The sequence below is a fragment of the Mus caroli genome, unplaced genomic scaffold (genome assembly GCF_978045245.1).
Source record: "Mus caroli unplaced genomic scaffold, Mus_caroli_1 scaffold_11, whole genome shotgun sequence".
Classification (NCBI taxonomy): domain Eukaryota; kingdom Metazoa; phylum Chordata; class Mammalia; order Rodentia; family Muridae; genus Mus; species Mus caroli.
Window position 1 is genome coordinate 122,553,492 of NW_028227266.1, and position 25,299 is coordinate 122,578,790.

At 44.0% G+C, this 25,299-nt stretch overlaps 1 protein-coding gene across 1 annotated transcript in view; it reads right to left on the minus strand.

Moving 5' to 3' along the window:
- LOC110301304 (sodium- and chloride-dependent transporter XTRP3A) overlaps positions 1-25,299 on the minus strand; it is a 42,293-nt gene that overhangs the window by 16,618 nt on the left and 376 nt on the right. Inside the window, exons 2-7 of the mRNA XM_021171716.3 lie at positions 11,768-11,908; positions 9,848-9,939; positions 7,269-7,496; positions 4,351-4,461; positions 3,196-3,437; positions 1,979-2,141 (exon numbers count right to left, since the gene is read on the minus strand). Coding sequence (XP_021027375.2) covers positions 1,979-2,141; positions 3,196-3,437; positions 4,351-4,461; positions 7,269-7,496; positions 9,848-9,939; positions 11,768-11,908 — 977 coding nt within the window. The remainder of the gene's footprint in view (positions 1-1,978; positions 2,142-3,195; positions 3,438-4,350; positions 4,462-7,268; positions 7,497-9,847; positions 9,940-11,767; positions 11,909-25,299) is intronic.

Below are 25,299 nucleotides of genomic sequence, written 5' to 3' on the forward strand. Positions count from 1 at the left end.
TCCAGGAATACTTACAGCCATCTACAACTGCTAACAGTATCACTTAAGTCTTCCCTCCTCCTCTGTGCACGTGTGTGTATGTTTCTAAGTATTTCTTTCATGCTATTCATGTTTCTTTTGTTAGACAGAAAGTGCTTTCTTCACTATAATCCTACTTGGTTTTGCTTCTGGTGCTAGGACTTTTTGGGTCCTACCTCACAACATCCTTACACAAACCAGTGTCTTCAAGGGTTTCCCATGTTTCCTCTTAGTCTTTTCAAATTTTGAACTGACTTTTGCACAGTGTGAGAGATATGGATCTAGCACTAGTTATTGAGAAGACCATCCTTTCTCCAGTGTATTCTCTTGGCATCTTTGACAGAAATCACATAATCACAAGTATGTGATAGTCTGGGTTTCCCGTTATGTTTTGCTTGTCTTTTTCATGAGAATACCAGACAGCTTTGTAGACTGTCTTAAAATCAGTTATTATTATGCCTTCAGTTTGTTCTTTTTTTACTCAGAGTTGCTTTGGCTATTCTGGGCTTTCTATAGTTTCATGTAGATTTTAGGAATTTTTTTGTTTGTTTGTTTCTATGGAGAATATTATTGGTAAGGGTTGCATTAAATCTGTAAACTGCTTTGGGTAGTATGGACACTTAAATAATAATAATGATTATTATTATTCTTTGGTGTTTTGAATGAGAATGTCCCCCATAGCTTCATATATTTGAATGCTTGGTCCACAGTTGGTAGAACTGTTTTAGGAGTAGGAAGTGTGGTCTTTGTTCAAGGCAGTATGTGACTAGGGGTAGGCTAGGTTTCAAACCCCACGCTTGCTCCCCTCCTGCTCCTTCTTTCTTACTCTCTCTCTCTCCTTCTCTCTCTGTCTCCCTCTCCCTCTCTCTGACTCCTGCTTGTGGATCAGATGTAAACTCTCAGCTACTGCTCCAGCACTCCCTGCTTGCCTGTCTGCTGCCATGCTTTCTGCCATGATGGTCACAGACTCACTCTTGAAACTGTAAGCAAGCCCTCTATTAAATGCTTTCTTTGATAAGTTGCCTTGGTCATAATGTCTCTTCACAGCAACAGAAAATTAGCTAAGACATCTTCTCTTCCATAAGGATAGAGTATTTTTCCTTCCCCGCCATCTTTGGCTTCTTTCATTTCAATTTCATATTTTTATTGTCAATATTTCCCATTTCCTTAGCTCAAACAACTTAATAGCAAAGAGTCCAGCTTAAAAAAAAAGCAAATAAATGCCACACATAGACGTCATTACATCTACACATTAAATGACACAAGCTCTGTAGTGTTCATTGAGAAATGTAAATATCTATGCTTGTGTGCTAGAGAGTTTTATGTCGGCTTGACACAAGCTAGAGTCATCTGAAAGAAGAAAATCTCAATTGAGAAAACGCTTCCATGAGATCCAGCTATAGGATATTTTCTTAATTAGTGATTGCTAGGGTAGGGTCCAGCAATTGTGGGTGGTGCCATCCCTGGGCTGGTGGTCTTAGGTTCAATTAAAAAAGCAGGTTGAGCAAGCCATGGTGAGCAAGCCAGTGCTCCATGGCCTCTGCATTAGCTTCTGCTTCCAGGTTTCTACCTTGCTTGGATTTCTGCACTGACCTGCTTCAATGATGAACAACAATATGGAAGTGTAAACCAAATAAACCTTTCCTCCCCAAGTTGCTTTGGTGTTTTGCTATAGTAATAATAACTCCAACTAAAATAGTGTGTAACCTTATCCCCTATGCCTTTTCCGAGGTTTTGAAACTTCAAAAGAGATGAAGGAAAGGAGGGAAAAACTCAGAGACTCCAGGAGAGCTTTCCAACAAGGATGATCCCTCCTAAGTAGCAGCTGGGAAAGCAGGAGTCCTGTCCCCCTATCACTGAGTCAGGGAAGACAATCCAGTTTCCTATCTTCATGGCTCTTGCAGGTTCTTATGAACTAACTGTGGAGAGAGGCAGTCCCCACCCTTCCCAGGCCTCTTACCGTGTCCAGCTCTGATTCCAAGCTGCAGTTTCTAATGTGTGGGAACACTTCACTGTACTTGTTTGGGTAAGTAGATGCCAGGTAGTTCTTCACCTCCTCCAGGTTGCTGACTGTCAGAAAGCCATCTTCAAGGTCAAAAGAATTGGTCAGCAGCAGAATCACCCTGCAGAGCAGACCAACATCTTGACCTTAATGACTAAGAGGCCACTGGCTCTAAAAACTGGGAGGAATGTGAGTGCAGGGCTGCCTATAGGCAACCTCTTCCATCTTCTGTACTGCTCAGTGAGGAGGGAACCTCCAGACTGGTGACACTTTGACGGGAAGAGCAACTCTGAATGCCTTTGCAGAAGTATAAGATCTGAGCAGAGATGAGGACAGAAACTACCTCCTTACAGGCTGTTTAACATTTGGATAAGAGGCGTCTGATGGAATTGGGTGGGATGGTGGAAGTGTTCTGGGCTCCATGACCAGATTAGTACCCATTGGTAGTGACAGCATTTAAATGTGGCTTATACCATTGAGGAACTGCATAGAAATAAAGTTAGAATGACTTATATATTTACTTATTTTCAGACAGTGTCTAACTATGCAGCCTTTGCAGACCTGGAACTTGTTATGCTGGCCAGGCTGGTTTCACACTCAAAGATGCACCTTAAAGGCATGCATTACTACACATGTATTAGAATTCTAAAATCTAATTTTATATCATTGTGCAAATTAAATTATTTTTATGTTATACTGAGTTCCACTAATCTCAGTCTTCTGTAGAAATAGCTACGTATGGTCAGTGACTAATGTACTGGACATCTTAACATCTGAAAGACAGTCCTCTGAGGGAAGCCACAGACAGTAAACTGTGTAGAGTTGGCTAGAGAGGTCTTGGTTACACTTGAGATGGGGAATGGGACCAAAGGCACCGGCATTATTTGCTGAACACCTTTTTCTGCTCAATGCAAGGGTCACCTTAAACTGCCTATTCCCTGCAAGACAGGTAACTTTATGGCCCCCCAGTTTCTGCTGCTGGTAGAAGGCAGCCATTGGCAATTGAGAAAGAAGAACTGAACCTCACATTGTAGCTCCTAACAGTGGTTGGTGTCTTTTGTCTACCCCTTGACTTCTGGGAACCTAGCCCTTCCCAGTCATCCTTTCAGCTCAGAGCTTTGGAGCTTTGCCTTCCCACTTGAAGCCCAAGGCTCTGAGGGACAGCTTAGACTCACTTGTTTAAGCAGTTTTCATAGTTGAAGGTAGCCTTGAAGCCATAGATGGAGAAGGTGACAATGCTGGCAAATATGGAGGTGGAGCTGTTGATGATGGACACAATAATGGCATGCTTCTGGCAGTTGTTGGAGGGTTCATTGTAGCTGGCAAAAGCGATCAGGCTGCCAAAACCCAAGCCCAGTGAGAAGAAGATCTGCGTGGCTGCATTGATCCAGGCCTTGGGGTTGGCTAGCTGTTCCATCTAGAAGGCCAGTAGGGATAGGGCTGAGGAATCCTGGGCTCTATTCCCAAACTCTCCCTCACAGAAGAGGGAGGCTCAGAGATGGAGAAGAAATTATTTCTAACACACAGGCAGTCAGGATGGCCTGAGGCTAGAGTCCAGTCTTCCCAGACAGTCTCCAGTGTATTCTCTGGCAGGTAAACTACTCAACAATCTTCCTGTTATACCCACTATGATATCCTGCCCATGGAGAATGAGATTAAATACTGTTTGGTCTAATAGTGCAAAACACATGGAATCTCTGACTCATCAGTCAGGCACTACACTTGTCCATGCACAGAAATTTAGGTGTTGTGACCTGGATGTGGAGTCCAGTCTGAGGTGACTCCAGCACTAACACTTAAGGCATTTGGAACAAGGGTGTGCATTTTGAAAACTGCTACAGTCATCTGTTTCCTGCCATAACATTTGTTAAGCAAAGAATGTGCCTTACTTCAAATGCAATAACATTCTAACTCAAGAATTCTGGCTAGGCTGATTGGAAAGAAAGAGTGAAAGTGGGATCATGGCAACCTAGAGGGAAAGGGTCTAAGGAAATATGGGAACAGGTAAGGGAAATAACTGGAGTGATTCCCATGGTCCCTAGCTCAGTGGAGTGTATGGATAGGGCTGTGGGTGAGACCTGGAACAGGGAGACCAGAATGAAGGAATAGGCACTAGTCATGAGGGGTAATGAGTGCAGCAGGAGGAGGTGGACAGAGGATTTAATTTCCAGAACACATAGCTGAGGAGGAAGTCTGGGCCCCCAGGATATCCATAGATTTTGGCCCAGCCTTTGGCTCACACCAGCCCTGCTGATTACATATCTTACCCCCTTTCTCTTTCCTCCCAGGAGTCCCAGAAAGGAACAGACCCCTTCCCTTGAAGCTCCTACCTTAGGTGTGAACATGTACATCAGGCCATTGGTGGCTCCATGGAGTGTAAGGCCACGGATCAAGTAGATAATAAGAACACAGTAAGGCATGGATGCAGTGAAGTAGACCACCTGTGGGCATCCAGAAATAGAGTAAAACTGCTGGAACGATAGGAATGGCAGGGCAGACAACCATTCCCACAAACACCTTATTTCTTTGGTGGTTAAGCTGTACCCACAGCTGCTGAGAGCTGCAGGTGCTATGATCCTGATTAGGATAAGGGTCTGAGTGTGGTTAGGAGAAAGGAAGTGAGGTGACCATATCTGTTGCCACCATGACATTTCTCCTTCAGTGGACTAGAGGCAATAAACAGGTACCCAGGATTCTTCTTTCCACATTCCTTCCACTGCTCTGCCTCTAAAAAAAGGGGTTGAAGGAGCCTGCACAACATGTGTGAGTCTCTCTTTTCAGTATTTGAGCCAAATTTGGCTCTAAGATTTCTGGGGTCCTAAGAAAAACAGGAGAACTAGTCACTTACAAGATCTATGTTATCCCTAAGAGGGAAATTATTTCAGTAGCTTGGTGAAAAGCCAAGATAGGATCTGAGAGAGACCTGGCCAGGCATGCCCATAGGTGGGAAGCAGAGATAGGAACAAAGTGCCCACAAAAACTGTAATAAATAGTACTGATGAGATGTGGCAGCATCTCTCATAAGATGTCTCATTATTTGGTTAAGCCAATCTTCTCTCCTTACTGACATGCATCATAATCTAAGAATGTGTGCTTGGTTGCTTTGCCAGGGTCATCTCAGACTTGGGGGTCACCTGACTTTTGAAAAGCCTCAAAGAAAGAACTTTCAGGTTCATGTCTGCCTTCCCCGAGTGAGAAATTTTGTTCTTTTAGGTTGAATCCACCAACACAGTTGGTGACCCATGTCTTGATGCTCTTGAATTATGCTCAGTCTTTCATTTCTTCCTTGGCACGACACCATATTTCAAGAATTTCTAAGACTGTCAGAGGGATACCAGGGAGAATGTAGGGCATGTTTACCATGGCTTCTTACACATTTAGGGGACTAATAAACATACTAAAGTACTTAATACATCAAACCAGATAGAGCTGCAAATGGAAAGGGTCCTCTGGCCTTGTGTGAAACAAATCAGAGGTGTGGGGGAGGGCTGGCCCAAGTCCCCAACACTGGGACTTAGAGGACACTCAGAGAAAGCTCTGAAATTTTCCTCTCCCACCCAGTGGACCATGTTTCTTAGAGACTTTCTGGAGTCCTCACCAAATTGGCTCCCTTCTTTCCCTGGTGAGAAGGATGGCTGGATATGCAATCCAGCCTAACCTATCAGGAGAAATAACTTCTGACCAATAACTAAAAATTCAGAGGAGAATAAAAGGTTTTAACAGAGAAGGAAAAGGCAGCCACTTTAATAAGCCTGGTGCCCGCCCTATACATGGAGCTGCAGGGCAGTTCTGTTAGGGAGAGGGTCATAGCATCAGCAGAGAAAATACATGATGAAGACTGATACCATGTGCAAGGACTGCTGAATTTCACAATTATAAGAGGCCTGGACAGGAAAGTTCTGCTTTAATCTTTGAGGATATAGACACCACCCTCAGATCTTTAGGATCATCCTTGGTCTAGGTTGGGACAGAGCTATTGCTGCAAAGGCTGAGCTCAGTTGGGAAAGAGCACCTGGGCTCCTTGATTCTTCAGTTCAGCTGTGGGGCAAGTGCTTTAAGAAGCTGGTCACCAGGGGACTTGGTAACCAGTATACAATGCCCTATCAGGCACAACACTGGGGTTGCCATGCAATATCTGAGTGGCATAGGCTGTTCTAAGCTTGATGACTCATGAAAAACATGTCAGTACTGGAGAAGGCAGCTTGGGTGATCGGGAGAGTGAGAACTAAGGGCTTGTAGGTTTCTCAGATATGAAAATTGGAAGTGACTAAGTCAGGAAAGACATTAAGAGAACATTCATGGGGTGTCACCAATATGATGGGAAGTCCTTGGAGTAAATCTGGGCTTTGTCCTGACTCTGCTGTCCCTGGCTGTGATCTTGGGAAAGCGCTTGACCTATCTAAGTCTTTTGAGGGCGTCATCATGTATTTACTCTGAAGAGCTATTGCAGAATAAGACAATGTAGGCACATGTTCAACTATGGGCTTGCTTTGCAGGGTAGCTGAGTGCAGAGCATTCACTCCAGCCTGAGACAGGTGCAGGTGATGGAAACACATCAGACATGTTAGCCTTAGGAGGAATGGAAACCTGGACATCCAACAGGGAGAAAGGGCTTAGGTAGGCAAAAGACCTAAGCCAGGCATTGTGGTAAATCCCTAGTCTGCCCAACACTCAGATGGCTGAGGCAGGGGGATCACTTTAAGTTTGAGGCCATTTGGGCTATATAGTAAATTTCAGGCCTGCCTGGCCTTCATAAGGAGACACTTTTCAAATAAAAGCCAAAACAAAAATGAAAACCTCAAACCACACTACAACCAAGCCAAAAGAATAATCCAACAGTTCTAGATGTCATTGAGTCACTGAAAGCACTGAGATGGAACCTCTAATCCAACCACACACTAAACTCAATGAAATCTGCCCATGCTGAAGTCTCTCCCTATAACAATAGCTTTGGCATTTGAGGGGGGGGGGTGGAGGACTGAACTGTCGGATGTTTAAAGCTCTCCATGAAATGCCCTGGCATAGCTGAGTTTGAAAGCTGGCTGCAGTCTCTCACTTCAGATTCAGCGTTACAACTTCAACCACTTCTGTCAGCTAGTAGAGGAACATGCCAGTAACACCATCCATGCCTTCTGATCCAGTAAGCCTCTACTTCTGAAGTGCAAGAGACAGCCCCTGGCATTGACCAGTGTTAAGATGCTACTCATCCACCCACTCAGATCCAGCACCATCACAATGCCTGACCCACCTTGCCAGTAGATTCAGTGCCTCTCAGGATGCACAGATAGACCATCAGCCAGGCCAGGGTGAGGCACAGCGCTGGCTCCCACTGCACTCCTCCATTCTCCTGGATGGACGGTGAGATGTTGAGTGTTTTCCTGTACCAGAAGTACTGTGTTGACGAAGCCTTCTCACACTCCTCATCGTAGCCTGTGTGGTTGCTATTCAGTGGGCAGACAGACCATGGCAGGGGATCCTTTGGAATGAAGTGAGAATCAATAGACAGTTAAGGGGAAAGTCAAGGTCTGGGTAGGATGCTAGGAAGTGGCTTTGATAGCAGGCTTTATACCTTGTCCTGTATATATGGGCTAGTCTGGTTTGCTTTGAGCAACAGAATATAGTGGAACAAAGGCTTCCTGGCCTAGACCTTAAGGGTCCTTATAGTTGTAGGCTGGAGAGATGACTCACTAGTTCTTTCAGAGAACCCAGGTTAGAGTCTCAGCACCTACATGATAGCTCACAACCATCTGTACCTTTAGTCCCAGGTGTTTTAACACCCTCTCCTGGCCTCTGCAGACACCAGGCATGCATGTGATACACAAAGTACCCATACACATAAAATGAATAAAGATACATTTTTAAAAGAATAATAAAAAAAATCCTTGGATGAGGCTCGTGGGATGGTGAGCTCATTTGGATGGAGAGGTCGCAGGAAGGAGATACTGATGAGAACGAGCAGCCAAGTTACAGAAGCCCTCATAGACTTAAAGCTCAGTTGCCTTGCCTAGCCAACAGAACACATAGTCTATTCTCACGCACCTGCTGAGGACACTCTAACCCACTGTTTCACAGATTTGGCTGCAAAACTGAGGATACCTTGGCTGTACCCAAGATTTCTGGGATCTTTTGCTTGGATGAGCTGAACATCAGGTTTTTAATGAACATGCTGCATGAAGAAGCTCTAGGTTATGTGAGAACTGGTTCAGTGGAACAACTGAGAAACTTGAAGTGCTTGTCTCCCCCTCATCTTCATCACAAGGAAAAGACAGCATCCCTACATCTGCATGGCTGGAGGCACTTGCTGAAAAGGACTCCCCTCCCATGAAGTTGAGTCCTGTAAAGTAGCTTCTAGTTTGTAAGACCAGACAAAAGTTCTCAGCTGTGATGATTTATGTGAGTGTAGATTTATGTGTACCAAGGACATGCCTGGTCCATAGCAAGTGTAAGTAAAAGTCTGCTATGTCATTGTCTTGTGACCTTGGAAGAGAGCTCACTGGGATGTGGGTAAGAGGAAGTCTACCAACCTGTGATGTATGGAATGCATATAGATAGTGAAGTGGCATTTCCTAGATCCTTCTCTTCTTTTTCCATCTGGGAAAAGGCTGAGATGGAGGCAGATGCTAGAAGGAGAGTGGGGGCAGCGTAGTTAGGGTCTCAGAGAGTGAAAGGCTGTTGATGGGGAGAATGGAATGTGAATGGTGGAAAGGAAGATCTCTTATCTCTATACAAAGGCCAGCTCTCAGTGTGGAGCTGTGGTTCTTCTAGTTATTTCCCAAAATGCCTAGGCCCTTCCAGAGTATCAGTGGTAAGAATTTGGATAATGCACTGTTTAAAACATTTGCCATTGAAAATGAAAATAGCTACTATTGGGGCTGGAGAGAAGGCTCAGCGGTTAAGAGCACTGATTGCTCTTCCAGGGGTCCTGAGTTCAATTCCCAGCAACCACATGGTGGCTCACAACCATCTGTAATGAGATACAATGCCCTCTTCTGATGTGTCTGAAGACAGCCACAGTGTATTCAAATATATAAAAATAAATACATCTTTAAAAAAGAAAAATGAAAGAAAGAAAGTAGCTCCTACAGGCCAGGCAGTGAAGGTTCACACCTTTAATTGCAGCACTTGGGAGACAGAGGCAAGCAGATCTTCGTGAGTTTGAGGCCAGCCTAGTCTACAAAGCAAGTTCCAGGACAGTCAGTGCTACAAAGAGGAAACCCTGTCTCAAAAACAGAAACAAAACAAAACAACAAAAAAGAGAGAAAGAAATGAAGGAAGGAAGAAGAAAGGAAGAAAGGAAAAGAAGGAAGAAAGGAATGAAGAAGGAAAGAGATAGAGAGAAAGAAAGAAAAAGAAAGAGAGAGAGAAAAAGAGAGAAAGAAAGAGAGGGATGAGGTGAAGACAGGACAGGGGGATGAGTTGGTGACAGGACAGAAGGATGAGGTGGGGACAGGACAGGGGGATGAGCTGGTGACAGGACAGAGGGAGGAGGTGGGGCAGGACAGGAGGATGTAGCCATTTCAGACTTACTGGAATGGTGACAACATCCCCATAAGTCCTTGCCACAGATTCTCTCCCGAGTCTGTCATGAGATGGTTTGTAATGTTTTCAGGACACTTCCTGTAGATAGTCCAGTGAAAGCTGTGGAGCTGCTCTGGAGAACTGTGCACATACACACAGGTTCTGATGTCCCCACTTGGTTCCAGCTTGGTTCCCCCTGCCCCCCTCACTAAGAGGGCTCCTATGGGCTGGTGTTCTTATCCTCAACCAACTCCCCACCTGGCCCTGAATATTCTGCCTTTTTTTTATTCTGCTCTGGATAGAGCTCACCTGGAAGGAGTGGAAGAGGTACCAGAAGCCCCAGGCATTGATGACATTGTAGTACATGGAGAGGAAGAAGGAGACCACAACACTGGCAACACCTGTGAGCAAGCAAAGGGCAAAGCTGAAGATCAGATGTCTGTGACTTAGCCAGTGGCACCTGAATGACAGAACTCTGGTGACATCCCCAGAGAGGATCACTTTTTCTTACGGTTTCATTAGACCTGACATCACACCTATGACCTCTTCTGAGGTTATTCCCCCTAATCTTTGATCATCTGAAATGAGAAACTAATGGACAGTTTTTTATAGGTAAGTGTCAGGTCCTGGGCTCAGTACTTTCTATGCCTTTAGTACTCACAACAATATTGTCCTGGTTTCAAAGAGTAAACTGAAGCTCAGAGCTTTTCAAAAGCTACCTAGTAGAGCTATGGAGAAGTCCCAACCATATGCCTAATGCAATACTTGTTCCTTTTGGAGGTTGAGTCACTTCACCCAACCCATCTATGTAGCAAGAGTGTGAGATGTGGATGGGATAACCGCTGCCCTCCAACCTGGTCTGACCTATGAGGGACCCACAGAGGCATTGTGAACAAAGGGAGAGTTTGCTATCAGGTTACTATAAAGTGGACTCACATTGGCCCTTGGGAGTATCATCCCCAGTCTTTGCCATCCCACATATAACCTGGTTGGAGCTGTTGACCTTGGGTTTGCTGGTCTATACTAGGACCAAAGTCATTACATAGCAGCTCTCTCTACCCCATTGGGAGTTCTGGCCAGGAAGTGGGGGCCTAGTATCCAAGAGGCCAGGCAGCCTTCATTGGTTTTCAAATATGCAGCATACTGTGCTACCTCAGCATACTCTGTGGTAGCCTTCATAGCTCTTCACAGAGAGGATGCACTTTGAAGATGACTCCTAATGCCCCTGACATATTTCTTCTAAAGCTGCACTAGGTCACATCAAATTGATCCCTCTGCATTCCTGAACTATTAGCTGTGGTCTCCCTTCCCCCAGCCTGGAACCTGCTGGCTCAGGGGTGGAGTTTCCTGCTCATTCGTTCTGCCACGCCCACTGCTGGACCCTGTCGCTTTGCTGCTTGGAGCCACACATGTGTTCATCCTGCTACTGGACCCCGAGTTACTTGGCGGGAAATCGGGTTCCCTCCCCCTTCCTTTATAACTGAATGTCGAAACTAGTAAAGGGGGGCTTTGAACATGAAATCGTCTTGGCCTCGTTCTTTCTCCCGCCCCGTCTAGTTTCCTCTCTTTTCAGCTCGTGCTGCCATCCTCAGTTGAACCGTTCACGTTGCGGACTGCTGGTCGGGCCGTAACAATTAGCCTTCCTGCCTGCTCCCCTTTCTGGGGTACAAAGGTTCACAGAACATCTAAGGCCACTGATGGTCCTGGGTCCTGGACTTTTACAAAGTAGGAGAGCCACATCCTGGAGGTGCTGGGGGACAGTGACTGAAGGTCATTCTGGAAGGGTGCACACCCCGTATGCATAGGTTCCTTGGCTTCTGGCCACAGACATCACTTATGGTGCCTCACAGCTCCTACATGGTGTGGTAAAGATGAAATGAGCTCACACACTGCCATGTCAGTACCACACATTAACCGGGTGACAGTTGTTTACATTCCCAGATGGTAGATGGCTGGGATTGAATAAATGCTTCTATGTCAGGAATTTATGTCCAACCATTCACAGAATCTCAAGGTGAGGTCCAGAGAGGAGATGCCCTGAGATGGGAGTTTCCCAAGGGGCTGTATTTGGGAGTCAGAATCCAGGTCCCTCTCTGTCCAAGTTCCATGGCAGCCCCCCCAACCCCCATCCCATCACTGCCGAGCTGTCAGTCCAGTCAGTCACAGGTCCTGCTCATGCACAGCAACCTGCACACCTGTGACGCCCAGGAACATGAATCTGTCACATACCGACACCACTGAGGTAGGGGCTGATGGTCCTCCAGGCACCAATGCTGCCCTGCCGCATGCGCTGTCCCACGGCCAGCTCCAGGTACAGGAGTGGCATCCCCTCCACAATGAGCATGATGATGTAGGGGACCAGGAAACTCCCTGTGGACAGGAGCATCCAGGTCAGTGTGGATAGATGGGCTTTACCCTGCCCCACCTCTGTGTAACTGTGCTTCTATCACCTGACTTTCCCCATGCAGACCTCCCTCTACCCCATCCATCTCCTCTCAGAGATTTCCACTGAACCTCCATTCTTCTGCCCAAGTGTCTTCTTCCTCACATCCATTCCTCTATGATTCCTCTCACCATATATCAGTCCACTATCTGTCTGACCATTGATGCATTTATCCAACCACCCATCTATCCACCCATTCTCCATCCATCCATCTTCTTCTTTTCTTCCTTCTCTCCCTTGATCTGTCTACACATCAATCTATCTACCCATTTTAGTAAAGGCTATGTTCCCACAAGCTATATGGAGTAATAGTACAAGTCTCAGAGGTTATAAACTAATCTCATTTTTCCCCCCAAGATGTCAAACAGTGACCACAGCAGGCCTAGTGTGTCCCATGGTCAGCTTGTCTCTGTAATAGGACTCATTTGACTACTGTTTTGTGTCAGGTGGAAATCCAAGGCTTGGTGTCAAGTGGGAATGGGGACTTTTTTCATACTGCCCAGCAGTCATTTCTATCACTCTCCCAACCCCCAATAACACATTTCAGGCAAATGAGCTCTGTGATTCTCTTGACAAAGAGATCAAACCAATTGAAAATTCAGGTAAATTAAGTGCAACCCACATTACAAATTTTATACAAAAATATAAAAATGGATCATAGACCTGTATTTACTATCTAGAGCTTAAAATTTAAAGAATAGGAGAAATCTTGAAAACTTCAGGTTAGGCAAAGATGTTTTAAATGCAAAAGCAGCCACACCATGTTTGGAAGGAAATGCTGTTAATTTGAACAACATTACATTCCCCCCCCCCCACACACACACACACACTTGAACAACACTTAAAAGAACAAAAGACCAACTTTGGACTCGGAGAAAAACACACATCTGAAAAAGTGTGATAGAGGAGCCCCAAACTGACAGACATTCTGCCAAACAACACACTGTAGTGTACTCAGTTGTCTCAGAAGACATGAGAGTGGGTCTTTCATAAAGAATGGAAAGGCACTGGCTCTTAGTTCTAGGAGAAGCACCATACATAGCAAGGCACAAGGCTGGCTTTGAGTGGATAATTTCTTAGTGAAGGCAAGCACGGCAGGGGGCGATAGTGAGATGTGAATTCAATTTTTACAACAAACTTCACTTTTGTGATTACTACAATCTATGCTGCAGACCAGAACCCTAATAACCTAATCACCCTGGAATATCCTAATAACCTAATCACTTTGAAAGATCCTACTTCTGAACACTACTGATTTCTAACACATGAACAGAATAGTATCTGCAAATGGCAAATGGCCTCATCAGGAGATATTAAAAACTAGAACTCACTAGGAAAGTGCACATTTAGACATCGAGATAAGAGAAATGTACTGCATATTAATACAAAATATTTTGCAATTGGTTTGAAATAAGTCTCCTGACTAACCCTCTTCTAAATGAAATATCCCCATGCCTCTATGATTTAAAAATTCTGATGTACTAGGAGACTTTGTCATCAGAGGGAAAGAACCTGCAAGGAGCATACTTGGTAAATTAAATATGGTCACTATTCTTCAATGCTCCTACAAAGAGGGGAGTTCTTTCTCCCAACCCTCTGATTCTAGGTTAGCCTTGGAAAGTGCTTTGTACAATGGAAAGTGTGTGTGTGTGTGTGTGTGTGTGTGTGTGTGTTTAAGCCACTTGTGTTCCAAGGCCTTGCAGTTTTTCATTCTCATGGCCAGTGGGCAACATGTATGGGAGTCCTTACAGGATCAGAGACTACATGCTGGAGAATTGTGGGTCCCTACATCAAGTGTTAAATGTGTAGGGCCTGTAGCCACATAAGCAGGGCCAGATGAAGTAACTATTTCAGTCCCACCCTGTATGAAGTGACTATTGTTGTCCACTACCCTGCCCCCTTTGATTTTCAGTACTTCCACTTGGTTCCATAAAAGCAAAGTTCTCTGACTCCCAATGCAATTAACAAAACCAGGACATTTACTATACAGACTTCTTAAAATGCCACCAGTTCACAAGTGTAGGACCCAGCGTGCAGTTAGATAGATCTTCAGATCTGGTCCTAAGGTCTCCTAGTTTGTTTGTTTTTGATGAATTTGATTCTTCGGAAGTTTACCAGAGAGCTGTTTTGTGGAATGTGTCTCTTCTGAGGTTCTGGCAGAAACACTGAAGTGACCTGGTGTTCTCCTTCAGAGGTACAAGACGTCCATTTCTTCCTTCTTGGCAATGCTGACTTTACACACGGCTTATGTGGTGGCTGCTAGGTTTCTCTGCTGAACTGAACTCTTCTATTTGAAACAATAAATTACTTTGGAGCAAACTTTTTGTTTGCTTTTGTTTTAGAACATGGTTTCATTATATAGCTTAGGCTGGCATCTTCCTGTCTCAGCCTCCCAAACACTGCATTATAGGCATTGAACCTGACTTAGAGAATTTTGAGACCAGTTAGCTAGTACATTTGTGTTCTTTTGTGTAGTCATTTTACACGAGCCAAGGATTCTTACCTAAAACTGTGACTGGTGCATTAGTTATATTTTATAATTCCTCTGCCTGTCCTATATTCTATCATTTTCAAGTGATTTATCATGTACAACAGACAACTGGAGCACATATGAGCAGTTTTGGTCAACATCCATGCCACCTGTACTTCTGTGTTAGCGTGGGTGAGTGGACCGCTTAGTAACAGGGCAGCTGGGAGGAAGTGATGTGATTCTTATTCCTTGCCTCCCTGAGACCTGCCAATATACCTCTACCAGGGTTGTATTATGCAGCATTACATCTACACACTGGTCTTTTGGCTTCCAGCTTACAAATGTCCCCTGGTTTTGTCGGAGAGTATTGTACTTTTTCCCTCAATCTCTTACCTGGTCAAACCCTCTTTTCTTGGTCCTTATACTTGAAATGCAATTTGTGCTTCCTCCTTGGTCTCTGAGGACTTCTTTCCCTCTGTGGTCACTGCTCCCTAGCTCAGAGCCCTGAGCCAGGCTCTAGATCACCACTGTCCTTAGCTCTTAACAAAGGGTCTGTCAAGGAGTAGTCCTCAACAGATTGTTGGTGATAATGGCCCTACACTAATGGCTCTATTTAGAGGGGTACATAATAAAGATATTACTGGAGGATAATGGTGGAATTGTCTTGAAAGTTACTCATATTGCTAGTAACAGAGCATCTAAAAAATTCACATAGTGGCCAGCAAGATGGCTTAGTAGGTGAATGTGCTTGCAACCAAGCCTGATGGTCTGAGTTTGAGTCCTTGGACACACATGGTGGAAAGAGAGAACTGAGTCTCAAAAGGTGGTCTCTGATCTCTAAACAAACAAAATAAACAGCCTAAAAATTCACATAGAAATATTTTAACCTCCTTTGACTTTACTTGTGTGCCCCCTGGATCAGATACAGAAAGTCTATCCATAAGGATAGGCAGTCTGAGGGACTCTTTGAACTTATGATAAGACACTGTAGATCAACACAAAAGACCAGCATGTTAGTACAAACATCACCCTCTGAAATGGACTTGCTGTGAGGAAGAGAAGAAAACAGACAGGATTTATGTTTATTGGGTATCATCATGCAATGATGAAGAACAGTATAGAAGAAAGCAGGTTTCATAAAGATAAAAAAGGAGCTAGCCTTCAACTCCAGCACTCAGGAAGTAGAGGCTGATGGATCTCTGTGAGTTCAAGGCCAGCCTGGTCTACAGAGTAAGCTCCAGAATAGTCAGGGCTACACAGAAAAACTGTCTCAAAAAACCAAATGAAATAAAATAGAGATATAAAAGTATGGTGGTTGAAGTTAAAGCCCAGAGGGAACAAAAAGAAAAGCACAGTGGAAATGATTAAGAAACTCTCAGAAAAAGAATCAAGAGGTGGATATCATAAGAACAGACAAGGCCTGGCCAACAAGCTTGAGCCGTGACTCTCTCTAGAACGGAGAGAAAGAGAACACTATAGACACAACAGCTGGAACATGTGCATGCATGAATAAAATTTGTAAGACAATTTCCTCTGATAGTATGATTGAGATTACAGAATATAACACACATTTCTGATATTTTAAGTGCCTAGGATACCTAAGAATTAATAAAATTAGCTGCAGAATTCTCCTTCACAGTGTTAAACATTTGAAAACATTTGAAAACAAAAAAAGGAAAGATAATCTCAGACTTCATATTTTCTATTCCTGAAAAAAATCACTTGTTGATGCAGCATAGAATCCGAAGAAAGAACTCAACTGTGGATTGTGTTTTAAAATCAGTAATCAGTAATAAATAAATAAGCAAAACAATGAAGTCTAAAAACAATACCGTTAGCCGGGCAGGAGTGGCAAATGCAATTCATTCCAGCAGAGGCAGGAGGGTCTCTGTGAGCTCAAGGCCAGCCCAGTCTACAGAGTGAGTTCCAGAATAGCTAGGGCTACACAGTGAAACAGGATCTGGAAAAACCAAAAATAAATAAATGATGAAATAAATAATAATAATAATAATAATAATAATAAAGGTTGATTTCATTGGAAAAATAATATAAAAGAAAAGGAATTCATGAATAGGGAGACATGATTTTTTTATTAGATATTTTCTTCATTTACATTTCAAATGTTATCCTGAAAGTCCCTTATACCCTCTCCCCGCCCTGCTGCCCAACCACATATTCCTGCCTCCTGGCCCTGGCTTTCCCCTATACTGGGGCATATGATCTTCACAAGACCCAGGGCCTTTCCTCCCATTGATGGCCAACTAGGCCATCCTCTGCTACATATACAACTAGAGACACAGCTCTGGGGGGTACTGGTTAGTTCATATTGTTGAGATTTATTTATTTTTATGAGTACATTGTAGCTATCTTCATGCCCACCAGAAGAGGGTATCGGATCCCATTACAGATGGTTGTGAGACATCATGGAGTTGCTGGGAATTGAACTCAGGACCTCTGGAACAGCAGTCAGTGTTCTTAACCACTGAGCATCCTCTCCAGCCCCAGAAACATGATATTAACAGTAAAACCATCGTTATATATATGAAGTCCCAGATTATATTTTTAAAATGTGCTAAGTAATGAGGTAAGGAAAAGAGCAAGAGGCAAAAGTCCTCTGTGGTTTGAATGTGTCCCTCAAGTGCCACTCTTTGGAAACTCAAGTCCTTAATTCATATGGTAATGATGTGTGGGTGTGGGACTATGAGAGATGATTGGATCATTGGGGTCTGCAGTAATGAATTAATGGACTATAGAGGGAGTGGCTTTGAAATAAAAGCAGGTTTTTCTAGGCAGAGTTGCTCTGTTTAAACATGTAGGGTTGTCATGTTATGATACAGCATTGTGCCTCCCCAGATGCTGAGCAGACTGCACTACGCTGGCTAAGCAGGTTCATCATCGTCGTTAACTTGACTAGATTTAGAATCATTGTAGGAACACACCTCTGCAGGTGTCAGTGAGGATGCTTCCGGAAAAGGTACAAAAAATTGAGAAGCGAATATCTACATTTCATATGGGCTAGTGTTCCGGACTGAATAAAAAGGAGAATGAGGGGCTGAGGAGATCATTCAGTCAGCAAAGCACTTGTCCTATAAATGTGAAGATCTGAGTTTTGATCCCCAACACCCACAGAAAAAGTTGAGTATGCCTTCCATCCCAGCACTGAGGAGACTGAAACAGGAGACAGTAAATCCTTGGGGCTTGCCGGCCAGCAAGTCTGACAGAGCTGGTGAGTTCCAGGTTCTGTAAGCTCAGCCTCAAAAAAGAAGGTAGATGGGTCGGAGATGTGACTCAGTGGGTAAGAGCACTTGTTGCTCTTGCAGAGGACACGGGTTCAATTCCCAGCAGTCACATGGTGGCTAACAACTATCTGTAAGCTCTGTTCCAGGGGATCCAATACTCTCTTCTGTCCTTCATGGGCACCAGTCATGTACGTCGTACAGAGGCACACAGCATAAAGTTAAAACAAATGTTTTTAAAAATTAAAAAATAGCCAGGCAGTGGTGGCGCACACCTTTAATCCCAGTACTTGGGAGGTAGAGGCAGGTGGATTACTGAGTTCGAGGCCAGCCTGGTCTACAGAGTGAGTTCCAGGACAGTCAGGGCTACACAGAGAAATCCTTTCTCAAAAACAAACAAACAAACAAACAAACAAACAAACAAGGTGAGCAATCAAGGGAGACACAGTCATAACTTCTGATCTTTACATATAGGTGTAGATAACATGTGAACAGGCATTCCCCAACATGTGTGTGTCTGTGTGTGTGCACGTGTGTGCATGTGTGTATACATGTGTCTGTATGTGTATGCATGTGTGTACGTGTGTACATGTGTGTGTGCATGTGTATGAGTGTGTGTGTGTGACATGCAAACAGATGTGGTAGTGGTGATGGTAGTAGGGAAAACAGCAGCTTTCATGCGCTCTCTGCCAGGAGAGAGTGTAACCTAAAGCTGTGAGCCAAATGAACTCTTCTTTCCTTAAGTTGCCTTTGTCAGGTATTGTCAGAGCAATGAGAAAAGTGGCCTATACAGGTCTCACACTCTTTGGACATTCAGCCCTTAGATTCATGAGCTAAATGCATACCTGTGCTTTACAAATTACTCACTTGGTGCTAATGACATAAAATGGAATGCCAATGTGTTAAAAATTTCAATTCCCCAGGGTTATATCAAAGATAACATTTAATTTTTGAAACTGATGGAGGAGCTACTTATTTTTTCCAAAAATTTGAATGAACTATGTAGAGCAAAATTAGAATTAAACTTGTAATCATTTGTGAGGAAAAAGCAAATATATTTTATAAGAGATCAAAATGCAACAAACAGGAAGATAGCAATAAACATGATTTAAAAGAATAGCAAATATAGTCTGATAATGATTATAAAATGGATCCAACTCTTCCCACTAAAAGATTATGACTACTCAATAATAAAAGTGTCAAACTTTAAAGCAATTAGGTTCCACAATTGGAAAATGGTTAAATGTGTTCCTACCTCTCTAATGAAGTGATATAGAGCTATTTGAGCTAAAGTTATTTTGAGCTATTTTTTAAAAATATGACATGGATTTGAAAATGATTACAAATCATTCAACCCAAGTGAGGCCTTGGGTTGAATCCTTAATACAAAACCAAAACAAAACAAAGTAAAAAAAAACAAAACACAAACAACAAAACCCTAAGATTCTACCACCTAGATAATAACTCTGTTCCTATTTTTATTTAAAAAATTAGAACCACATTTTATATATCATCTGACGTTTTGCTTTTAAAATTGACCTATCCTAAGAGGCCAGCAAAGTGGCTCAGTGAATAAATAAAGGTTCTTGTTTCCAAACTTGATGACTTGAGTTCAGTTCCCAGAACCACATGAAGGAAAGAGAGAACCTGCTCCTGAACATTGTCCTCTGACCTTTACACTTGACCTCTGTACACATGCGTTGGCATATATGAGTGTACCCCATCACACACAGACAGACAGACACACACACACACACAGCACCTAGCTAGGCAGGATGAATAAACAGCACTTAGGTAGCTGAGGCAGAGAAATTCTGAGTTCAAGACCAGTCTAGGATATGTAGAGATCCTACAGAGAGGGAGAGAGGGAGGGCAAGGGGGAGGGGGAGAGAGAGGGGGAGAGAGAGGGGGAGAGAGAGGGGGAGAGGGAGAGGGAGAGAGAGAGGGAGAGGGAGAGGGGGAGAGAGAGGGGGAGAGATGGGGAGAGAGGGGAAAAGAGAGAGGGAGAGGGGGAGGGGGAGGGGGAGAGAGGGGGAGAGAGAGGGAGAGGAAGAGAACTCAAAAATTAGTAACTTACAGAAAGTCAACTCATGTTCCCAGACTCTTGGTCTCCCTCCATTTAAATACCTTTGACCTCTACAAAGCCCAGAGTGAGCCTGTAAGAATCCATTCAGCCCATCTCCTTCCTGAGGCATTGCCCTTTCTTTATCTAAGAAGCACATCCTAGAGTACCCTGCAGCTTGCTGTGCTGGGGACCACTTGAAGATCCACTGTTCTGCTCAATGCAGGACCCCATCCTACTCCTTTATTCTCTTTCTTCACCCATCTCACTTTATTCTAGAAGTTCCCACTGGGGGTGGAATCAGGTCTGTGTTTTAGAAACAAAGAGCAGAAGCACAGGTGAGGAAAACAGAAACTTTCTTATTCTACCTGACCACCTGGATCTAAAGCTTCCAGAATTCCTCTTCTAGTCCTTTCTCTAGAGCTGTCTGGTAACACCCTCCCTTCACCCACTACCCAGTATATCCCTGGCCACCATCCTGCTGGGCTTCATAGTGATGACCATGCCTCTCTCCCGCTTAGCTCTGGCTTTGCCCAAAAGAGTAAAAAGTGAAGATCTTCAGGTTGTGACCCAAGGTCCTTGAGGACATACTGGCTGCTTCTTCACCTCCTCTCACCTCTCCTACCATTGCCTAGGTCTCTGCTTCATGTATCACAGTCACCCAGAGTTTCTGGCCATTCCCCTCAAAAGTATGCCTCTGTGCCTTTTGCATAGTTTACTTAGCTTGGAGTATTTTACCCTCAACCCTATCTGATGTGCTCATGCAATGATGTCATTGCTAGAGGCTTCCTAGACTCCCCCGTATGTCAAGTCTGCCTTCAGTCTTTTTCAGTAAACAGCTCCATTTGCTCTGTGCAGGATGCTTATACATTTGCCCCTTCTTGCTCCAGTGTAGTCTTTATCTCTGCTAGCTCCCCCACAATATAAGTCCTACCTTGTGGCTGTTAATCAATGAATGTTTATGGAATGACCCTCATTGCTTAGAACAAAATATACGACAGTGATTACAGGCTGCAAAGAATCACATATAGAGGTTTTAAAACTCTCTAGGTTCAAATCTAGACCAACTCAGTCAGGACTTCTATGGGTAGGACACTGGGAACACATGCATATGTATTTTTTTTTTTTACAGTTACTAATGATTCTATCAAGAAGGTGAATGGAGGCTTCTCTACCAATACATGGACTCTGAGCCTTTTCATTTATCCACTCCATCATAGGTGAGAGCTGTCACCACAGAGGAGGGATGGCTTAGCCTAGGTGCCTAGGAGGGCTGCATGGGAATTTTTGATTAGGGAAGGAAAAGGTTTCCAGGGGAGGATGAGGACGTTTAAGTACACAGAGTAGAGGGAGGACAACAGACATTGATTGTAGTGTGTACTCAGAGAAAAGCAGGAAAGGAAAGGGGCTGGAACAAAAGGGATATGGAACCCTTAAAAAGAGAACCCAGAAGACACCCAAACTCTTGGCCAGACTCCCTCCAATGTTCATCTGAAGCCCCATGTGAGAGTACCACAAAAGGAAGTCTTGCCTTTTTACAGAAGCCATAGAGTTCTGCAGAACGAGTCCTACTTGGAGACAGGGGTTGTGACTCCTCCTGAAGTTACCTATGCTTTTCTGGGTATGTTTTCCATCTGTAACAAACAGGGCCAACCCTAGGAGTGCTCTGAAGACTGACTTGACCATCTGTAGAACATGCTCTACAGCATGACTGACTGACATGCCAGAAGCCCAGTGTAATAAGTTGTCACTGATGCTGGAGACACTGGGCAAGAACAGCTGAGGGTCCTCTATGGCCCAGATCATAACGTAGGGCTTAGCACCTAGAGGCTCATTTTGGAAATTATATGTGCTAACTAGAGGCTTAATGCCTGACCTCTGACACTTAGGTTCTATTCCTCCCAGAACTATAGAAACAGCACAAGACATAGCCTGAATATGCATGCACACACCCTAAGTGAACATTTTAGGGCAATTTCCTGTCCATTCCTGGACACTTTGGTATGTACCAGGCCCAGGCTGGATGTTGGTTTGAGCTGTGGTTACCACAGCACCTGACTCCAGTGGTGTACAGGCCCTCCCAGAGCTGCTCACCCGCTAGCAGTCCTCACCTCTTTCCAGGCTTGCACCCTGAGAGTATGTGGCATTCTGGAGCCAGCTACAGTGGGAACATTTATACCAGGATGGAAAAGCAAATGCTATGACTTGGGATTCAGTATGACAGGCCAAGCCCCAGCAGCAGATATAATGGGGACATTTGAACAACCCTGACCCTTCTTCCACAGTATGGTCTGTAGACTGGCAGTATTAGTCTCAATAGATTTGTTTAAAAAATGTCAGATCTCAGAACTCTGAGGGTAATCCATTCGAGATGTAACATTTTGAGCAATTAGGATTAGCAGAATTAAGGGGACTAAAAGAACTCACTTCCTGTTCCAGAGGGAAATGAGGGTTTTGAAGAGGAATGGAGCACTAACTCTTGAGAATAACATTGCCCTCTAAAGAGTCAGATCCCTAATTTCCCCCTACATCATCTAGAAAATAACAAGAAGGTGGAAACCCATCATCCATCTTTTCTACAGCCACACAACTGTTCTTTCTTTCTTCCATGCATTTTACATGCATCTGAATAACACACACACACACACACACACACACACACACACACACACACATTTATATAAGCTGCTGGTGGGTGTATGTTTTCTCACATTGTATGTATTCAGCACATTTGCATCCCAGAAGGAATTAACATCTTAGACTTTGGTCTGCTGACTTTTTTGAAGAGGGGATTTTGTAAAATTCCTCACCATCCATTTTGGTTTTGTGTTTTGTCTTTGGTGCAGGAGTTGGGGTGGGAGGTGGAGCTGTGCAGAGAAGGGTGACACCTGGGACATAATCTTCAGAACTGACCTTCTTTGTTCAGGGCTGGCTGAAGGGAGCAGTCACAACAGAAACCCTCAGAAAGGATCCTAATCTGTTTGATTCTGCGAGGTATTTGGCAGTTTATCAACAAAATGCTCACTGCTCTAGAGTCTAGAGTTTTTCTCTTGTAGCTCTATGGAAGCTAAGAATGATTTCAGATCACCTAGGTTTGGGGTGACATTAATAACTTGTTGTTACTATGGGTCCAGAGTGAGTGGACCCATCCCCACCAGCATCCCTCATTGTTGACTCTGTGTGTGTTCATGTGTGCACATGTATTAGTGGGAGTCTAAGTTTGATGGTGGACATCTTGTTTTTTCAGTCTCCACTTTATTTACTGAAGTAAGGCCTCTCAGTTGAACTCAGAGTTTGCTGATGGGTAGTCTACCCTACCCAGCTTGTTCTAAGGATTTTGACTCTGCTTTCTGTGTGTAGACTCTTACATCTGCCAGATGTTTACCTGGGCTGGTTCTGGGTATCCAAACTTTGATCCTCATGGTTACACTGCAACAGCTTTATCCACTGAGCCATCTTCCCAGCCTGAGTTTATAGCTTTCCACTGAAGGTCTTGCTTATTCACTCAGTAAGGTTTTATGGGGGTGCTTCTTCTGACTTCACTGGAGGACTGGATGAGCAGGGTGAGAGAAAAATTCTAAAGCTCCCAGTGTTTGTGACCAGGTGCTCACTTGACTTCACAGGTAAGGAGAGTCACAGAGAGCAGCAGGGGAGGGGAGCGTGCAAGTTCTCCAAGTAAAGAGCAGCACACGGCAGGCAGGGAGGAGCTACCTGTGGGTAGTCGGACATCTAACCTGTGGGTAGATGAAGCAGGCAAGAGCTAGGAACTGGGCTGAGATGAACTTCATAGAAAGAAGTGGAAATACCAACTAAGAGAAGGCCAAATATCTACTGTGCCGGGACAATTTAGTTTTTGTTTTGGACACATTTGCTGTCTAACTTGCAAGTACCCCCTCTCAGCTATTCTACCCTCAGTTCCAAGTCCTGTCTGTCCAGCTACACAACTGTACCAAGCCCAAGATTTCCTTTGGTTTCTTCTTCCAATTATCTTGAAGGTCTCCTTGTAGATATTCAACTTCAAAACCATTTAGCCTCCCTTGTGCTACCTGAAGCCTGTTCAGGTGATGGTGCCATGATAAACAAGGAATTAAGCAGTCATGTGACAGTGTGGTTTACTTGGCCTGGTGTTGGGAGCTATGGACTCAGGATAAAGAAGGTATTGAGACAGATGTACTGAGCACACAAAGATGTGAAAATCTGCCTCTGACAAATAATTCTTTCTAAAGTCAGTTATGAAACACTAGGAGCATGTGATAGCATATGCCCTCAAATTAAAATAAACCAGAGAATTAAGAATGCACTGTTTCCTTCTTCAAATCTATAGAGTAACCTTTTATTGAATTGATTTTGATCTGGCTGGAGTGACAGGAGGAGGAAGGGTTAGATTTTCTTAAACAAGTTAAATTCTGTAATACATTAATATTTTTCACTGTCCTGATATCGAGAACTAATGTGCTGATTAGCTTTCTCTCCCCCCATACACATACACATGCTATTAGATCTCTCCTCCCATGTATACACAAACATGCTGTTAGGTAAATAAGAGCCACCCAGAAAACTATTGATAACACTTTAAAAATTTTTTCATTCTCCTTTTCTTTGAATGGTTTTTAAGCACAAGTGCTTAAAAATGTTATACAGTTTTGAATATGACTTCACCTGCCTCCACTTATCACATGATAACACTATTAAGATAAAATTTTATTAAAACTTTACCTTTATGATTGCCAAGGGTGTCACTGGGTGGATGTTCCACAACTTACTGAACCAATATTTTTTTTTTCTGAAGGGCTTAGCAAGTTTCTCACATTTTGATCTTATTTAAGACGGTAGCCATGTTATTTTCTATCTCTGTCCGTATGCTGCGTTTTCCTTTAGATGAGGTTTTAGAAAATGGAATTGAAGTGGAACGTTTTTATGTTGAGACTTAGTTCCTTCATGCCATACTGACCCCAGAATGGTACTTGGACTTCGGAAAGTCCCAGTCCCAGAGTTCTCTGCAGGGTGAGGTGTCTGTCCCACCCCTCACCCCCAGTTTCTCCCCTAGGTCTGAGGAAACATTTATAAAAACAAAACAACAGAACCAAGAAACTAATTCTCTGGGCACGGAATTATTTGTTTTTCCCTCCTGTGATTCCAAGCCCAAACTAAGTCTTCACATCCACAAACCAATCCTTTTTATTAAGAAAAAGTAAAAGAAATCGCTCACGATCCGTTTGACTTGAGTTTCAACTTGCGGTCGGGAACTTAAATTTCGGAACTGCAAGTTGCATGACAAGTTCCTGATAAACAATTTAGTGTTCTCTTTTACACCTCTGTTGTCGGGCAACGCACCTATCCTTCCGGGACAGCAGGTTCCCGGCCGGCGCTGCCCTGCACCTGCTGGAACCACAGTTCGGACTCAGGACCGCGAGGGTCAGTTTCTTAGGGCGAAAGTCCCCGTGCCGCGGCGTTCTCTGTTATAGGGGCCACCCGCTCTTGAAGCGCATGGGACCAAACACTTTGCCGAGCTCGGGTGTTCGGGACAGAACGCCACCCCGAGCTGAGGCT